The 17324-nt window shown below is 45.0% G+C and overlaps 1 protein-coding gene across 1 annotated transcript in view; it reads left to right on the forward strand.

Annotated features, from left to right (window-relative positions):
- The window catches only part of FANCA (FA complementation group A), an 850506-nt gene extending 847420 nt beyond the window's left edge, over nucleotides 1-3086 (forward strand). Inside the window, exon 43 of the mRNA XM_086945786.1 lies at nucleotides 2705-3086. Within this exon, the coding sequence (XP_086801912.1) occupies nucleotides 2705-2812 (108 nt within the window). The 3' untranslated portion in view covers nucleotides 2813-3086. The remainder of the gene's footprint in view (nucleotides 1-2704) is intronic.
- Nucleotides 3087-17324: the final 14238 nt, after the last annotated feature.

Raw genomic sequence — 17324 nt, forward strand, 5'->3', positions numbered from 1 at the left:
GACAACATCAGAGCACTCCTTGACAGTGGAGAAATGGCAGCCCTCATCCTCCGTGATCTGTCCGCCATGTTTGATACTGTATCTTATCACCATGTTTGACACTGTATCTCATCCCATCCTGATCAACAGACTCCACCACATCGGGATCCAAAGAGACACCCTCAAATGGATGGCCTCGTACCTCACTAGCAGAGAGCGCAAAGGATCTGCTTCACTCCGTTCACCTCAGAGCACAAGAAGATCACCTGATGATCATCCCACAGCTCCACCCTCCTCAACACCTTCATGATCCCACTGGCCGACACTATCCACATCCTCCTTGACCCCTCAAAATCCGGATTTCGAGTCAACCATAGCACTGAGACAGCCCTCATTGCAGCCACCGACAACATCAGAGCACTCCTTGACAGTGGAGAAACGGCAGCCTTCATCCTCCTGGACCTGTCTGCCATTATTGGCACTGTAGCTCATCACATTCTGATCAACAGACTCCACCACATCGGGATCCAAGGAGACACCCTCAAATGGATGGCCTCGTACCTCACCAGCAGAACCCAAAGGATCTGCTTCCCGCTGTGCACAAGAAAATCACCTGCTGATCATCCCACAGCTCCACCCTCCTCAACACCTTCATGATCCCACTGGCCGATGCAGTCAGATTGTACGGACTCACCATCAACTCCTACGCCACCAGCTCATCCTATCATTAACCGAAGACACCACCAAAGCCAACTTCCACAAATGCAGTATGAACATCACGGACTGGATGAAGGACAACTGTCTTAAACTCAACACAGACAAGACAGAGGTACACATCTTTCAAAACAACCCCAGGGCATGGAATGACAAATGGTGGTCCGCAGATCTTGGCCAACCCCCAGCCCCAACAGACTACATCCACAACCTCGGCATCATCCTGGATAGCAAGCTAACCCTGAAAAAAACAAGTCAACACAATCTCATCCAGCTGCTTCTCTTTGCATGCTATGCCAGATCTTCAGGTGGCTCCCGATAAACATCAGATGGACTATCACACAGGTCCTCATCTCCAGCAGACTGGGATTTGTAAACAAGCTCTACTTAGAAATCACCTCACACCTACTGAAAAGACTTAAACAAGTACAGAATTCAGCAGCAAGAATTACACTCGACCTCCCCAGAAGGACTCACATCACACCCCATCTCAAGAAACTACACTGGCTCCTGATCCAGAAGAGATGCCAGTTCAACTAATCAGAATACTTGCAACTGGTAAGATCCTTTTGCTTTAAAAAAGATTCCTAATGAACACATTTTTATCTTAACTGGGTTAGGATCATTTGTTCGAAATCATTGATCCTACAACCATTGTACCATCAGGTACCATCATGTGATGTTGCTCCTCTGTACCGTATTATGTGCCCCCCTTCGTAGCCTGCTATCTTCCTCTTTATTGTATTACTCTTTTGGATTCATTCGTCTAGGAATCATGCCATTATTCCTGTTGTGTATTCCTACTTGATGTTGATATTGGATCTATGCTCTTCTTTTCCTTATTATGTGAAATTCCCCCCCCCCCCCCCCCCAACACCTCGTAGCCTGCTTTATACCTGTTTATTGTACTACTCTCCTTGATTCATTTGTCTGGGAATTATGCTATTATTCTTGTGGTGTATTCTTACTTGATGTCGTTATTTTGATTTATGTCCTGCCTTTCATCCTTTGTAAAGCACTCTGATATCCTTTGGGTTCTTGTTTGTGCTATATAAAACGTTATATATAAAATAAATATATAAGATGCTGATCCACGCATACAAGACCCTGCATAGCGAAGGGCCAGCATACATTAAAAAACGCCTGACCTTTTACCAACCGACCAGACATCTTCACTCAGCACCCCTCACAGAACACAAAAAATCCACTGAGCCAACAGCGGAGCACGTGCCTTCTTGCACCTGGCTGCTAAGGCCTGGAACAACCTCCTCCTGTACCTCTGGACGCACTGACACTACAGCAACTCATGAGAGAACTGGAGACCTGGATGTTTGAATAACCTAACCTTCATGCAGCAGCAACAGCTCCAGTGCCTCGCGACCCCAAGGGGTGATTTACAGTGCTTTATAAATGTATGATTGAGAAATAATTGCTTACGCCATGACTTTGAGAACGCTCTTCAAAATCATGGGTACCGCCATTTGCCCTGGATTCATGAGGATAAATCTCAACAAACAAGTGCCTATATATGTCGCTGTTAAAAGCGGGGAAATAAGTTGCAATGTGTACCCTTTATCGCACTATGAAATGGAAAGTTGTGATGCAGAGAAAATTCTTCCATGAGGAAAGAAATTCTGAAAGTGAATCCAGTTAGCTTGATAAAAATTGGGGCCAGAGCACAAGGCTAAATCCCTTTCATTTAAGGGAAACGATTAGATGAGGTTGTGTTGCAGCAGTCTGCAGGAGAGTGTCATGGGGTTCACTGCAAGACTGTAGTGTATGGAAGTGCTTGCTTGGAATCGATGGTGCCAAAGAGTTGGTACCCTACAGTTTTAAATCTTTAGGGCCAACACAAGCATACCTAAAATATGTATATATGATTTAACAGAAGCTAGGGGCCAGGTAATGGTCATTAAATATGCTGCCCTGGTACTCTGTGGGGAATTTGTTGCATTGTCCCTTTGGACCTGTATGCTTTATACTTTGTTTCTTCTGTATGTGTTTTCTGCAGATACTTGGTCTCTGTGGAGAATTTGATCCAGAAGTGAGAGCTGCACTTCTCAACATGTCCTCATCGTCATTGGATCAAACTTTGTATGATGAACCCATCCTTTTCTAAATGAAACATTTGTAAAAGAGCCATGGTGATGCACAGGCGAGAAATGGATATTTATCAACACGAACAGATGATGGTCATGGTGGACCCTGGAAGGAGTACTAGTTCAAGAAGAGTTCTTATGACTAGTTAATCCAGTTGAACATTAAGAAACTACTTGATAAGAAAGTGAAAAGTTATTTATTTGTATAATATTTTCTCTTTGTGACTTACCTTTATGTGAAATTAATGTGTCCGCATTTCATTAAATAAAATGAAATATATTTTTCTCTGAGAAGTCTGTGTCTGAATGTCCTGTAATTAAAAACATAACACTAAGGAACGGCTTGGGATGGAAATGGATTGCCTTTTTAATGCTTCAATACCATAGCATGATTTTTAAAAAGCACACACAGCTCAAAGGGGATATAGGTCAGAGTTTCAAATTGATGCTATGATTATATTATTTGTTTACAACACTGGCATTGTTAGACAAATCTGCACGAAACTGTCTATAAAAAAATTAAACTCCTTTAGATTTGATCATGTCATGTTTTATGCTGATCTTGCTAATGATGGGAGGGAGAATGGGGGGGGGGGTCAAAAAAGCAGTGTTATCAAATGGCCCTACTGCAGATGCTCTGAAGAAGAACCTTCAAAGCTGGCACCCTTTCCCTTTCTAACCTAGGCAGGGCTGCTGGATTATAATGGCCACCTTCCCACAACTTTGTTATCTTTTCCAAGAGAACAAGTTACTTTACTTCAGTCACACTTTATTCGTAGCATGTGTGGCTTTTGATACACATGCTCTACATACTCCTGCATCTAGAATTGAGGCTAGACTTTCCAACTTTGTTTTGTTAAAACAATTCAGTGTCACAAGACCTGTTGTGATTTCCTCCCATAGTCTACAGTGCATAAAGATACAGGCCACCTCAGATTGTTGTCTTCAGATATTGGATTTGGACGTTTCAAGTATAGGCTTTGAGACCAAACATTCTTGCTGACTTTTTGAGACCAACGATTTGGAAGACAACGAGTGAACCTTCTCTACACAACAGCTTCCTCTGTGACTCCTGGTCAACACCCTTTGGTAACCCATGTCCTGAATAAATAACCAACCACCAGTCCACAACCATCGAAATAACACAATGTACGCCTTTCCCTTCTACAACACTGCTTTTATGTTTCCCCCGATTACAACAACACCTTCTGCGACTTCTTCCTCACAATCTGGTGCAAAGAAACAATCCTGTACTGTAGAGAGATGCTAGGTGCATCAAAGATGCAGCAAGAACCTTCACCCGAAACACCCGACATCTTCGGGGAAGGAGAGACTCTTGATATCAAAACAGTGGAAGCAGGCCCCTTAGGCCTTCTGCCAGTGCAATGCACACCCCACCCCAACACAGTCTCCTCACACGACAAAGCAGAGGCTCCAGCTCTGAAACCTTCAGGTTCTCACATCAGGACTACACTTAGGTCAGTAGCTGTGGTGGCCAACGTTCCAGTAAAGAAGCTTTTAGCCTCAAAAGCATGCCCAGGCAGAGCATCACTTATATGGAAGATGGATGTCAAGCCCCAAGCCCTAAAAGGTAGCGACCTCTGAGTCCAGTTCCAACACCAGGTGCCGGTTGACCTCGAGAATAGCCCATGAAGCCTGAAAAACTGCCTCCCAAAAGCATGGAGCCTTGAAGGCAGTCTACTCTGCTTTCAATCTGAAATGTCAAATATCCTTCCTAGGAGTTGAGATAACTACTGAAAGCTGCTGCCAGACTGATGCTGAAACCTCCTTGAATGCTGAGGTTGGGCACGGCAGAGGCTCCCATCCTTCTACTTCTTAGATCCATGACTCCAAGCACAGTACTTTCTTTATTCACCCAAACACTGGCAAGATCCTTAACATGGTGCCTCTCGATAAGCTTCCCACATGCGCTCTAACACCTGAGCACTGGCTTGAGTTTGAAGAGGAATTGGCTTTCAAGGCACCCCAGGTCTCCCCAACCTACAGAAACAAACAGGACAGGAACACAAGCCCACCACCCAGCCTCCTAATCCCAGGCACTCCCTCCCACCACTCCCCCCCAACATCCCAATCCACCTCGGCCACCATCTTCTGACTCCCCTGGCAGGTCAGTCCACACTTTTTTAGAACCAGGAAGCCCTAAGAGCTGCTAGACCAGTATAATGAACCCCTATTACCTAGGGAAGTGGTTGCCCATGGGTGGTCTACACGATCAATCCTTCTGAGGACCAGGACATAGTACCCCTAACCCACCAACACCCCTACGGTGCAATATTTGTGACTGGGTGGGCCCAAACAAAATCCTCTATCCTATGACTATAAATACTGATGAATATAGGTTGAACAATATAAGCACCATTAACCCACTTCGTAACAATGGCGCTCTCGCAGTCGCTTAGACCTCTGCCTCCACAAACAAGAATTTGCGACCTATTAGGTGTATTTTACTTAACACCAGGTCAATGGTGAAGCACAAACTCTACTTGGAGTGTGTGATCCACGTAGAGGATACGGACCTTGTTTTTCTCACAGAAACCTGGGCAAACGAAAATATTGATCCAGACTGGCACCTGGCAATTCCAACCGGCTATGTCGTCGCTAATTCTGACAGAATGGGGGTGAAGGGTGGTGGAATTGCGATAATCCATTGATCTCAGTACACAGTTAGATTTAACCCAGAATCTACCTTAGATGCTGAAGCAATGTCTTTCAGTACAATCTAGAAGTGTTTCCAGGTCTGTTAATTTACAGACACCCTGGCCCCAGATCATCTTTCACGAGCTCCTTCCAGACATATCTCGAGTCATGCCTAGACGCCAAATCATTTACCATACTAGGTGACTTTAATTTCCATTTGGAAGCCAACAATAATCTGGACACCTTCAGTTTACTAGATAAACTAGCTAGTTTTGGATTAAACCAAATTGTTTGTGAGCCCACACATCTAGCAGGACATACACTTGATGGTATCTCCACCAATAACTCTCTTATACAAGTTAAGACTGTCTGTCCTTTACCCTGGTCCGACCACTCAGCGGTGCATTTTACCATCACGCCAGCAACTTTAAACGGTGGTTGTAGGAATAGACCTTCGACCTTTAAATATCTTGCCTGGAAGCCAGTCAGCAAAAATGATTTAATGTCAGCACAAAGTGAAAGGTCCTCAATTCCTACTGATCCTAACCAAGCTGCGACAGTCTTTAATAACTGGCTCAATAGAGCAGCTAATATTGTTGCACCAGAAGTGACGATGCGCTCTTGAAGAAAAAAGGCCTTGTCCCCTGGTACTCTGCAGATCTCAAACTAGCTAAAATTAAGTGCAGGCAAAAAGAAAGTATCTGGAGATCTCAATACAGCATCGCACAAAGGAAAGTTTACTGTGCCGCCCTAGAAGAATACAAAACGGCAATTATACAGGCTAAAACAGCCTACCTCACCACCAAAATACAGGAGGCCACAAATTCACCAAAAGAACTGTTTCAAGTGGTCTCTGCATTACTGAAGTGTCCGCGGGACACTACGTTCACACCACATCAAAAGTTTGTAGACAAGCGAGGTCCAATCTGTATATAATCACCTCCTAAAATTGGCTAAGGACATAGCGAGTAATGACTCAGCCCAGCTTGAGGACAAGGTCTCTCATTGCGGCCTATCACATTTCCCACTGCTGGGAGAGGAGAAAGTGGCTGAACTATTGGTAAAAACAAAATCTGGTTCTCCTCTAGACCCTTGCCCTCCGCATATACTACATCTGGCTCTAGAGGAGATAAGCAGCCCACTATCCCCCATATTAAACCAAAGTATAGCCTCAAGAGTATTTCCAACAATCTGGAAAAAAGCCTGTATTCGCCTTCTCCTAAAAACACGCAAGCTGGATCCCTTAGACGAGAAAAACTACTGCCCCATCTCCTGTCTGCCTCTACCTGCAAAGGTCCTTGAGAAGGCTATGAACTCAGAACTAACGTCATATATAGAGACCAATAACATCCTTGACACTACTCGACATGGCTTTAGATCATTACACTCTACTGAGACAGCCTTGATTATGGCAGTTGAGGAAATACATAAGGTAATGGATGGTGGAGGAAGGGCTGCATTGGTCCTGCTTAATCTATCAGCAGCCTTCGATACCGTGAACCATGCGGTATTAATACGAAGGCTACAGGATGTAGGTATGACTGATACAGCTCTTGCCCACCTCTCCTCCTTTATATTGTCTAGGGAACAAGTGATTCTTTGGGATGGATATCGGTCTGAGGAATTCACATTTCCCGCGGAGTCCCACAAGGCTCGGACTTATCCCCTACGCTCTTCAAAATATATTTCTAGCCCCCTGGCTAGACTAATAAAAAGTTACGGCTTTACGCTGGTATCATACGCTGATGACATGCAGCTTATAGTGTCGGTAACACAGTCAGTGGATGCTATGGCAGCCCAATTCTACAAATGTATTTCCGCCCTGATGACCTGGATGAGCGCCAATTTCTTAAAGCTGAACGTAGATAAAACCGAGGTGATCGAGTTTGGACAGAAAATCTCGGTCTGGAACCAATTATGGTGGCCAACTGCAGCCGGTATTTGTCCGGCTCCGGTCAATAAAGTCAGGAACCTCGGTCTTATAGTTGACAAAGACCTCACCTGGGCTCCTCAGATTAACAAAGTCTCATCAGCTTGCTTCTTTATGCTCAAAGGCCTGAGGAAGATTCTCCCATTTATTCAGTTTTTCTTGAGGAAAACAGTGGTAGTAGCCACAATTCTATCTAGAATTGACTAGTGTAATGCTCTCTATCTAGTCTGCCTGGGTCTGACTAAGAACTCCGACGGACCCAGGCAGACTGCGAGACGCGATCGCACGCTGCTTTTCAGAATCACAGGCATCTTCCTGTCAGAAACCACTCGGCTCGTTTAACAACACCGGCGGCCTCGATCGCCTGAATTCGATTCGGCCCCCTGCGGGCAGAGACCCAGTACCTGATCCCAGGACGGGTCTTCTCTCCATCCTCTACATTACCACCCACAGTGTACCCGGCCGGGTTCACTGTAAGTAATTTTAACGCTCCTAATTCACGCATGGGTTGCTCTTCTTGAATATCAAGCACACTTTAGCCAAGATGTCCCGCAATGATTGGTCCTGACAAGACCCCTCACCTTCCGGGTCGAAACGCTGTCGACGCCATATGAAAATGAACCATACAAACAGTGCCTATGATTGCAGATAGCCACTGTCTAACTATTGTGAAAATTATTGTTCATGGTCACTTTCCTTTTCCTTGTAAATACCCCCAGTAGAAACCTGTATATATTCACTTACTGTCACTTAACTGTTCTTTGGTTCTCACAATACACATGAGACACTTTGCACTTTTCATGAATACTATGTGTACAATGTATATAATTGATTAATTCCCTTTTTTTTAAATACAAAGACAATTATGCTAAAAATAACTTGGTATTATGAGCCATGCTTCTCCTTCTGACATCCCTCTTTAATCCCTCTACACTGTGATCGCTATTACGCTATGTACTGACTCATTACCGTACATTTATTGCCAATTCTGAAGGCAGAGTGCTTGGTTTTGTGTGAGAGGGTGCCCTAGCATAAGCTGAGCCCCTCTGCAGCTTTCGGAATCCCTTCCTTATAGCTTTCTATGATATAGCCATACTATATACTATTAAGTGCATTATAATCCTACAGGTTAATGCTAACTTTGGAATGGCTTTATCAAAACATGTCGTGTTTAGTGTCAAACACTTTGGAATACTATCCCCCCCGCCAGTTCTGGCGGCGGGGCTAGCAATCCACCCTTCTAGAGGGAGAAGACATGTACACACTGGTAAACCCGGTAGAAGTTTAAAAGAGCCTCAGCATCACAAAATGGATGTTGCTGCCACAGAAACAAGTCTGAGCTCCTGCTGCTGGACGAACTCCGGCGGGGGAGGCCAGGACAATAGGTTTCCTGTCCAGGAAGGTGCCAGCACCTCCCCAGACAGGCTTTAGTGTATTGGGGCAGGGTGGGTTGCATTCAGTGAATGCTTTTCAGACACTGCCTGTGGCACACAAGGTGTCCCATGCATTTCCCAGTTCAAACCGTTTGCTGGGATACTCAACCCCAGCTCTGGCGCGAAACTGGACAAAAGGGAAGGGGTGTAACCACCCCCTCTCCAGGTCCTCCTATAGGTGGGACCCTAGAGTTAGTCCAACCCCTAAATTTAGTATAAGTATAGGAACCCAGTCGCTGAGACTTTAGATTACCTTGGACGAAACTCTGATACAGAAATCTTGGACCTTCGACATTCCATATCAACTGGAAGATGGAAGAAATCTCCCTTGGACCCCCCTGTTCAAACAGGCACCAAAGAAGCATCTTGCCGTTCTGCATTTTCAAGGCTCCCGACGGATCCTGAAGAATCTGCAACACAGGACACGGACTTCCAGACATCTCCGAGGCTCAGACGAGTCCCCAGCAAAGCTGAGACCTGTAGCTATCGCAAGAGATTTGGGACCGGAACTCCTGGACATCCTGCACATTTGCTAGTGCATCAACTTTCTGAGCTTTCCCGAAGTTGTACATTGGGCTACTTGTAGTCCAGCCCTGAGCCCCTTTTGCCTCGAAGATTGTGGGCCTACACTCCACGAGTGTTCAATGGGCCCTCTTTCAGCATTTCAGCTCAAGGCGCCTTCGCGATCCCTAGTCCGTCGACTGGTGGGTCCCAGCGAAAGACAATCCTTTGTTTCTTGGGTTTTCATGGTTGCTCCAGGCGTGCTCTGACTCCCCTCCAAAGGGTGAGTCCCTCAGACCTTGCTGGTCTGCACCGAAGCCAATCTTGTCATCTTGCATGGGTTGCTGTTACCAAGGCTTGTTGGGTCCAATCTGGATACCGACGCTGCAGCACTCGACATCCGACGTGGGACAGCTCGGATCCAGCTCCTGGTTGTCGTCGGCGCCTCCTGGACCTCGTGGCTGAAGAGTCAAGCTTCATTCGAAAGCACCCGACATCGGCTGGCATCTTCCTGTCGCCAACCTGGTCACTGGCTAGTGACCCAGACTCTGTCCCCTCTGCTTTCAGGTTCTTCAGATCTCCGATCCACCCTTGGATTCATCTGGACACTCTTTTCCTGGACGCCTGCAGCACTTCTTTGCATCTCTCCATTGGAATCAACGACGAAACCCGACACGAAAGGACACCTATGCACCTGGCTTCCATGGGTGAGGTAACACGAATACTTTGGTGCTCCCGTGGGTCTTGAATCTTGAAGTGTCCAGTACTGAAAGGGTTTTACCGTAGTCCACTTCTAAGTGTCCATAAACTGTAACTTTGTAACTTTAACTTTCGCCATAGAAGTCAATGGTGATTTGCGGCTGTGTTTAGACACTGCACGCGTCCCCGTGGGTCTCTTGCTTCCCTATCTTGGGTGGTTCCTGGTTGCCCCAGCGGTTCTACAGGCCCTAGGCCTAACTTCTATCCTTCACGTGGTTCTTATACCACATTCTTAGTATATGGTTTGTGAGGCCCCTAAGGCAAAACGTATACTGTGCTAATTTTCTGTGTGCTACTTAAGTTCTTGTATTGTACCTTTGCCTCTAGCCTCATAAAGAGACTAGAGGGGTTGTGTTTAGAATAAATACATATATTTTATATATTCACCTGGTGTGGTGCTCTTTCAAGAGATTATAGACTGGTAAAACAAGCTGCTTTACATTCATTAAAGACTTAGCCTGAAGGCTGCTCTCCACAGCTACCACTAGGATAGCTTTCTATAAATGTTGTCTAAACCTACCATCAATAAGGGTCGATTGGACTAGTGCAAGGTGCCCACTAGAATAGTGGACATCATATGCCAGGCCAACTTCTCACAGTAAACGCTTTTCCTTTTTAGCATCCAAACTCTGGAACTCATTGCCCACACACCTAAGACTTCTGCCAAACATCTGTCTTCAGAAAGGAAATTAAAACATGGCTCTTTTCCCAACCCTGAACATGTCGGCTACTGTTTTTGCATATCACCTAGCGCCAAGACGCCTCAGCAATAGTGCGCTCTACAAATACCTTTCATTCAGCCAGTCAGTCCACTATGCTACCGAATAACATACAATTATTTCGAGGGCTGCCCAACGCTGCAAGGTGAAAATGCAAGTCCTTCAAGACGAGGATGACTTCCTAGTAGAGAGACCCTTTCTAAAACTGAAACGGAAGTGCAGTTCTATACTAAAGGTCATGGTCAAAATAGTAAAGCCCAGGGTGCCCCAAAATAATCATACGGTCTCACCCTTGGATCCACTTTACAATGAGTCTGGTTCCTTCAGACTCCATAGTCATTCATGCAGAGAGAAAACGCGCTTTGGCATAGGCAACAGGAAACTCCACCCTTTCAGACCAGGATAGCAAGGGTATTGGCACAGTTAGCAAGTATGTGTTGGTGGGGGCCACCGCACTCTGGCCCCTCACCATTCTATGGGTCTTCTATGCTGTTATGATAAATACAAATGTGAGGAGACGGAGGAACTGATAAAACATCTCCAAGTAACACATAGGAGATGAAGACAAAAGACTTAGGCAGAGGTAGAGGTTATCTCTGTTGATAATATCCACTGTGCCCTAAGTGCAGCAGGTACTAGTCGGGCCAGTACAATGACCCCACTAGTCAAAAAGCCATCTGCCACCTACAATACCCCAACTAACACAATCCTTAAGACTGCGCTTGAGCGTGCATTCTCTCAGACATCTCATTGGACCTTGCACTAGGTCTTGCGAGATCTCTCCACTCTCTGTGGCTACCTTGGGTGTAGCCTTGTATAAAGGCTATGCCCAAACCAGATCTTTTTTCCCTCAAATCATTTTTATTGGATTTTCAAGGAAAAACAAGAACATAGATGAAAATAAAGAAAATCACAAATTGGCATGAGTTGAAGTACAGTTACAGGTGTGATTATAAATGAGGCACTATACCATTTAGGACGAAGTACGATAGCTACATTTCTTTTAATTATCACTTTTGGCAGTGACAGGCTGAGTAAAGTATACTCCCCTGACATTCTGCCTACATTAAATAAAAGCAGCGGTAATACAGCGTTTGAAGTCACTTCTGGGCGGAGAAGTTTTTACTCTACCTATGGTGGACATCATAAAACCTTGAAGGCCCTCTGTGAATTCTGGAGTGCCTGTGAATGGTCACCTTAATAAAACAATGGCTTTGACACCATTCTGACATTGTGCATGTAACATTGCTATGCACTTTTTTTGCTATTACAATGAGCTTATTCTATGTCAGTGTGTGTCATTATATGTTATTGTGTATTGTCTTTTTCTTTCCCTCTCCACAGGTTTTTTGTGCCCCTGCAAATCGCAGTGAGCTACCACGGATACTAACCGTGAATAACACTATATGGTCTAAACTTCAAAAGAATTTTTCACATTTAGAGCCTCACGGGAGGGTGCGCCTTAGCGCGCGTACACCACCGGAGGACATAATTTAGGTCCTGAAGAATGCTGAGCGAATTTGCAGTTTTAGCAGCAGAAACATGTTGACCAGTTGTTTGTTTTAAAGGACACAGGTTTCCTAAGACAGAACCTAGCTGTCCGCCACTTTGTTTTTAACCCAATACAGGTTGACCGGTATTAAAGATTTTTGTATAGGCAACAACCTTGTATTTTTTAATTTTGCACCCACAGTTACACTCACACCTTAATTTGGGCACTGTTGCACTCACCACATCCCGCTCCGCTGTAAATCAGGCGTAGTAGCACGCTGGGGGGGCATTCGGCCACCCCAGCGGGGACCCAATGATGAAGCATGTCACCAATTAGTGGTGAGTGAGGGTCCTTTTACAAAAAAGATAAGATTTTCCTTTCCTTCTGGAAATCACACAGGGACATTGGTTCCTCTTAGGAATATTTTTCTTTAAGGGGTTTCTTTGTCCTTGAGAGGGATAGTAAGAGATATATATATAAAGAAAAAGACACTAAAAAGATTTTTTGTTTAAATATTCTTTATTCGTTTTCACTTAGTCACTCCTTAGTTGTTGTTAATATATTGACTGGGGTACAGGAGTGCCTGCTCATGCCCTTTCTCTCTAGTTGTTATTTGCTATACATTGCACAGGGCACAGCTGTGAGAGTACGAGTTTTCTAAAGTAGCATAGTAGCTTCGTCTGTAAATTCAATCTACCATGGAAGACCAGGGCCTCTCCTTCTCCAAGGAAGAAGTGGATGCTTTGCTAGGTGATAGTACCCTATTTTCTGACCCTTTACTAGCACATGCCATCTCGCAAACCGGCGACTGGAAGAGTAAGTGGACCTTAAGAGCAACCGAATCAGGGCCATTTTACATGGTACCATGATAAAGGAGTATTTGAATAACAACGCAGCACCTAAGGGGCTGCTAGTCACAAATGCTCCTAGAATCTTTCTCGACGATGCAGTGTTCCGCAAGGAGTGGGCGCAGATTGCGTGGCACTGCACGAGGGATTGGGGTATTTTAATTATCAAAACTGTATTACGCCTTTCTGAAGCTCTCTTGATAGAGATACAGACCACAGAAGCTCATTTTAAAACTACCATCACTGGATATAAAAAAAGGCTCGATGAGCTTAACAAAGAGCAAAATGAGTGCAAAGAAAATCTCGCTCAATCCAAGTCGCAGAAACTACAGAAAGATCTCAAGCGTTGGTCCTATGCCAAAGTCTATCCCTACTCTTGTCCTGATTACACTCCCCCCACCAGTTCATGGTATAACTCTGATACATCAGTAGACTCTAACACGAGTGGCTCAAGTACGGAAAGTACAGGCAAAAAGGGCAGAGGTAGGGGTCGCGGAAGAGGACGAGGCCAACAACAACATCAGCAGTATCCTTTTCAGAGCTGGCAAACACCGTTCCCCCAACAAGGAATGGGGCCATATCAACAAAACCCTTTTCAAGCACCATTTCCCCAATGATGGGTTGGGACCCACATTTTGTTCCACACCCACAGTTTAACCAACAAGCATACCAGCATCCTTTTTTAGACAGAGGCAGGCGGGGCAGGGGGAGACAGAAGGGCAATACCCAAGTTCATTGGGAGCAACCGGAGGCAGTCGGGGATTTCACCGGAAGCAAGGCAGGGGACCAGAGGGCAGGCCCCAGCAGTGCGAAACCCTAGTTTCTAACCTGTCCTCCCACAACCTAACTGCTGCAGAAACTGGGGTCCTTGAGAAAGGGCTGGGTTTTATACCCACCCCTCGATTGGACTGTTTTAAACTGCACTGTGAGTTGAGCCAATTCTTCAGAAAACTACGACTGAAGAACTTTTTCGAGAATAGAGAGAATGCTGTACAAACCCCTGGGTACTCTATTTTCCAATCAGCAATTTTATTTGAATGACCAGTGCTGAGTTCACATGTAATTAATGACTCAAGTCTAACCTCAAGGCCCCGCTGGAAGAGCCTACTGCCGGCTTTTAACCTTGAACTAAAAAATCCGTATGTCGGGGACATTTTTATAATCATTACACTAACTAACATCGTGCACTATGATTTTTGGCATCGTTTAGGGAGTAATGTCTGAACTATAATATTCACACCATCTAGCTCATTGGGGATTCGAACCGCGAATATAAGCATGATATCAGATACCGGCTTTTAGCCTTGAACTGAAAAATCCACATGTCGGGCATATCATTACCATCACATTAATTAACACCGTGCACTATGAATTTTGGCATGGTTTAGGGAGTAATGTCTGAATTGTAATATTCACACCATCTAGCCCATTGTGGATTTGAACCCAGAATACAAGCATGATATCAGACACTACCTCTTTAAGAGTTGGAGCCTAGCGTAAACAACGTGACGTTAAGCTACCCACGTGATCGGAACTTCCTCGTACTGCAAGATAAATGCGATCCCGGGAAAGCATACCTTACTTCCGGGGAGACAGCAGCCCAGAGTGCAGGTATAATGCGGGGAGTCGCGAGTGCTCAAGTAAGTCACAAGCTCTAATCCGATTTAGCGGCAACAAGGAAGAACACTTTCTGTTTGAGGGATAACATTTTCTCTCCTATTTTTATAGATACACACCGCGGTAAGGCATCCCGCGCTGTCTCGACCCACGCGGAGAGTTTTTTGCTCTCGTAACGTGAGTGTTTGTGTTTGTATGTCGCTACTGAAAAAAGCACCACTGAACTCTTACAAGGGTTTTTTTTTACTGGTTTTCCTGGCACTATTAAAAGAGGCACTATACCATTTAGAACGAAGTACGATAGGTACATTTCTTTTAATTATCACTTTTGGCAGTGACAGGCTGAGTAAAGTATACTCCCTTGACATTCTGCCAACATTAAATAAAAGCAGCGGTAATACAGCGTTTGAAGTCACTTCTGGGCGGAGAAGTTTTTCACTCTACCTATGGGGGACATCATAAAACCTTGAAGGCTCTCTGTGAATTCTGGAGTGCCTGTGAATGGTCACCTTAATAAAACAATGGCTTTGACACCATTCTGACATTGTGCATGTAACATTGCTATGCACTTTTTTTGCTATTACAATGAGCTTATTCTATGTCAGTGTGTGTCATTATATGTTATTGTGTATTGTCTTTTTCTTTCCCTCTCCACAGGTTTTTTATGCCCCTGCAAATCGCAGTGAGCTACCACGGATACTAACCGTGAATAACACTATATGGTCTAAACTTCAAAAGAATTTTTCACATTTAGAGCCTCACGGGAGGGTGCGCCTTAGCGCGCGTACACCACTGAAGGACATCATTTAGGTCCTGACGAATGCTGAGCAAATTTGCAGTTGTAGAAGCAGAAACATGTTGACCAGTTGTTTGTTTTTAAGGACACAGGTTTCCTAAGACAGAACCTAGCTGTCTGCCACTTTGTTTTTAACCTAATACAGGTTGGCCGGTATTAAAGATTTTTGTATAGGCAACAACCTTGTATTTTTTAAGTTTGCACCCACAGTTACACTCGCACCTTAATTTGGGCACTGTTGCACTCACCACATCCCGCTCCGCTGTAAATCAGGCGTTGTAGCACGCTGGGGGGCATTCGGCCACCCCAGCGGGGACCCAATGATGAAGCATGTCACCAATTAGTGGTGAGTGAGGGTCCTTTTACAAAAAAGATAAGATTTTCCTTTCCTTCTGGAAATCACACAGGGACATTGGTTCCCCTTAGGAATATTTTTCTTTAAGGGGTTTCTTTGTCCTTGAGAGGGATAGTAAGAGATATATATATAAAGAAAAATACACTAAAAAGATTTTTTGTTTAAATATTCTTTATTCGTTTTCACTTAGTCACTCCTTAGTTGTTGTTAATATAAATGACAATAACAATGATAATAGAAAGAAAGAAAGAACTACAAAAGAAGGAATTACCAAGAAATTACAAATTAAGTGGCAGTTGGAATTGCGGTTAGGTTAGAGTCACAGATGGTCTTTGTATTTGATATTTTTCTGTAGGTCTTCCGTAAGGTCACATGGTAGGCATTGAATTGAAGACATAAAAGTTTGTATAAGATGCATTATTGCAGTGACTAACGCGGCGAGCTAGGCTGCGGTTGTATACTTGTTGTGGATGCTGAATACTTTTACTGCTGATTTTAATAGCATTTTGTATAATTTACTTTGTATTGTGTAGCGCTCACTCCTACCTGCACTTTGCCTCGCTCGTGACCCCGTTCCGCCCCGGCTCTGTGCCGTTTGCGCGGAGGGTCAGTCAGAGGAGCGTCACTTCCTGCTTGCAACACCACTTCCGCCCTGCACCTAGTCATCGCAGGTTAGCGGTCTAGTGTTGCCGAGCTGGCGTGTATTTATCCCCGTTCCCAGCACCCGGCCAGTGACTAACGCGGCGAGCTAGGCTGTGGTTGTATACTTGTTGTGGATGCTGAATACTTTTACTGCTGATTTTAATAGCATTTTGTATAATTTACTTTGTATTGTGTAGCGCTCACTCCTACCTGCACTTCGCCTCGCTCGTGACCCCGTTCCGCCCCGGCTCTGTGCCGTTTGCGCGGAGGGTCAGTCAGAGGAGCGTCACTTCCTGCTTGCAACACCACTTCCGCCCTGCACCTAGTCATCGCAGGTTAGCGGTCTAGTGTTGCCGAGCTGGCGTGTATTTATCCCCGTTCCCAGCACCCAGCCAGTGACTAACGCGGCGAGCTAGGCTGCGGTTGTATACTTGTTGTGGATGCTGAATACTTTTACTGCTGATTTTAATAGCATTTTGTATAATTTACTTTGTATTGTGTAGCGCTCACTCCTACCTGAACTTCGCCTCGCTCGTGATCCCGTTCCGCCCCGGCTCTGTGCCGTTTGCGCGGAGGGTCAGTCAGAGGAGCGTCACTTCCTGCTTGCAACACCACTTCCGCCCTGCACTTAGTCATCGCAGGTTAGCGGTCTAGTGTTGCCGAGCTGGCGTGTATTTATCCCCGTTCCCAGCACCCGGCCAGTGACTAACGCGGCGAGCTAGGCTGCGGTTGTATACTTGTTGTGGATGCTGAATACTTTTACTGCTGATTTTAATAGCATT

The sequence above is a fragment of the Lissotriton vulgaris genome, chromosome 12 (assembly GCF_964263255.1).
Source record: "Lissotriton vulgaris chromosome 12, aLisVul1.2, whole genome shotgun sequence".
Taxonomy (NCBI): domain Eukaryota; kingdom Metazoa; phylum Chordata; class Amphibia; order Caudata; family Salamandridae; genus Lissotriton; species Lissotriton vulgaris.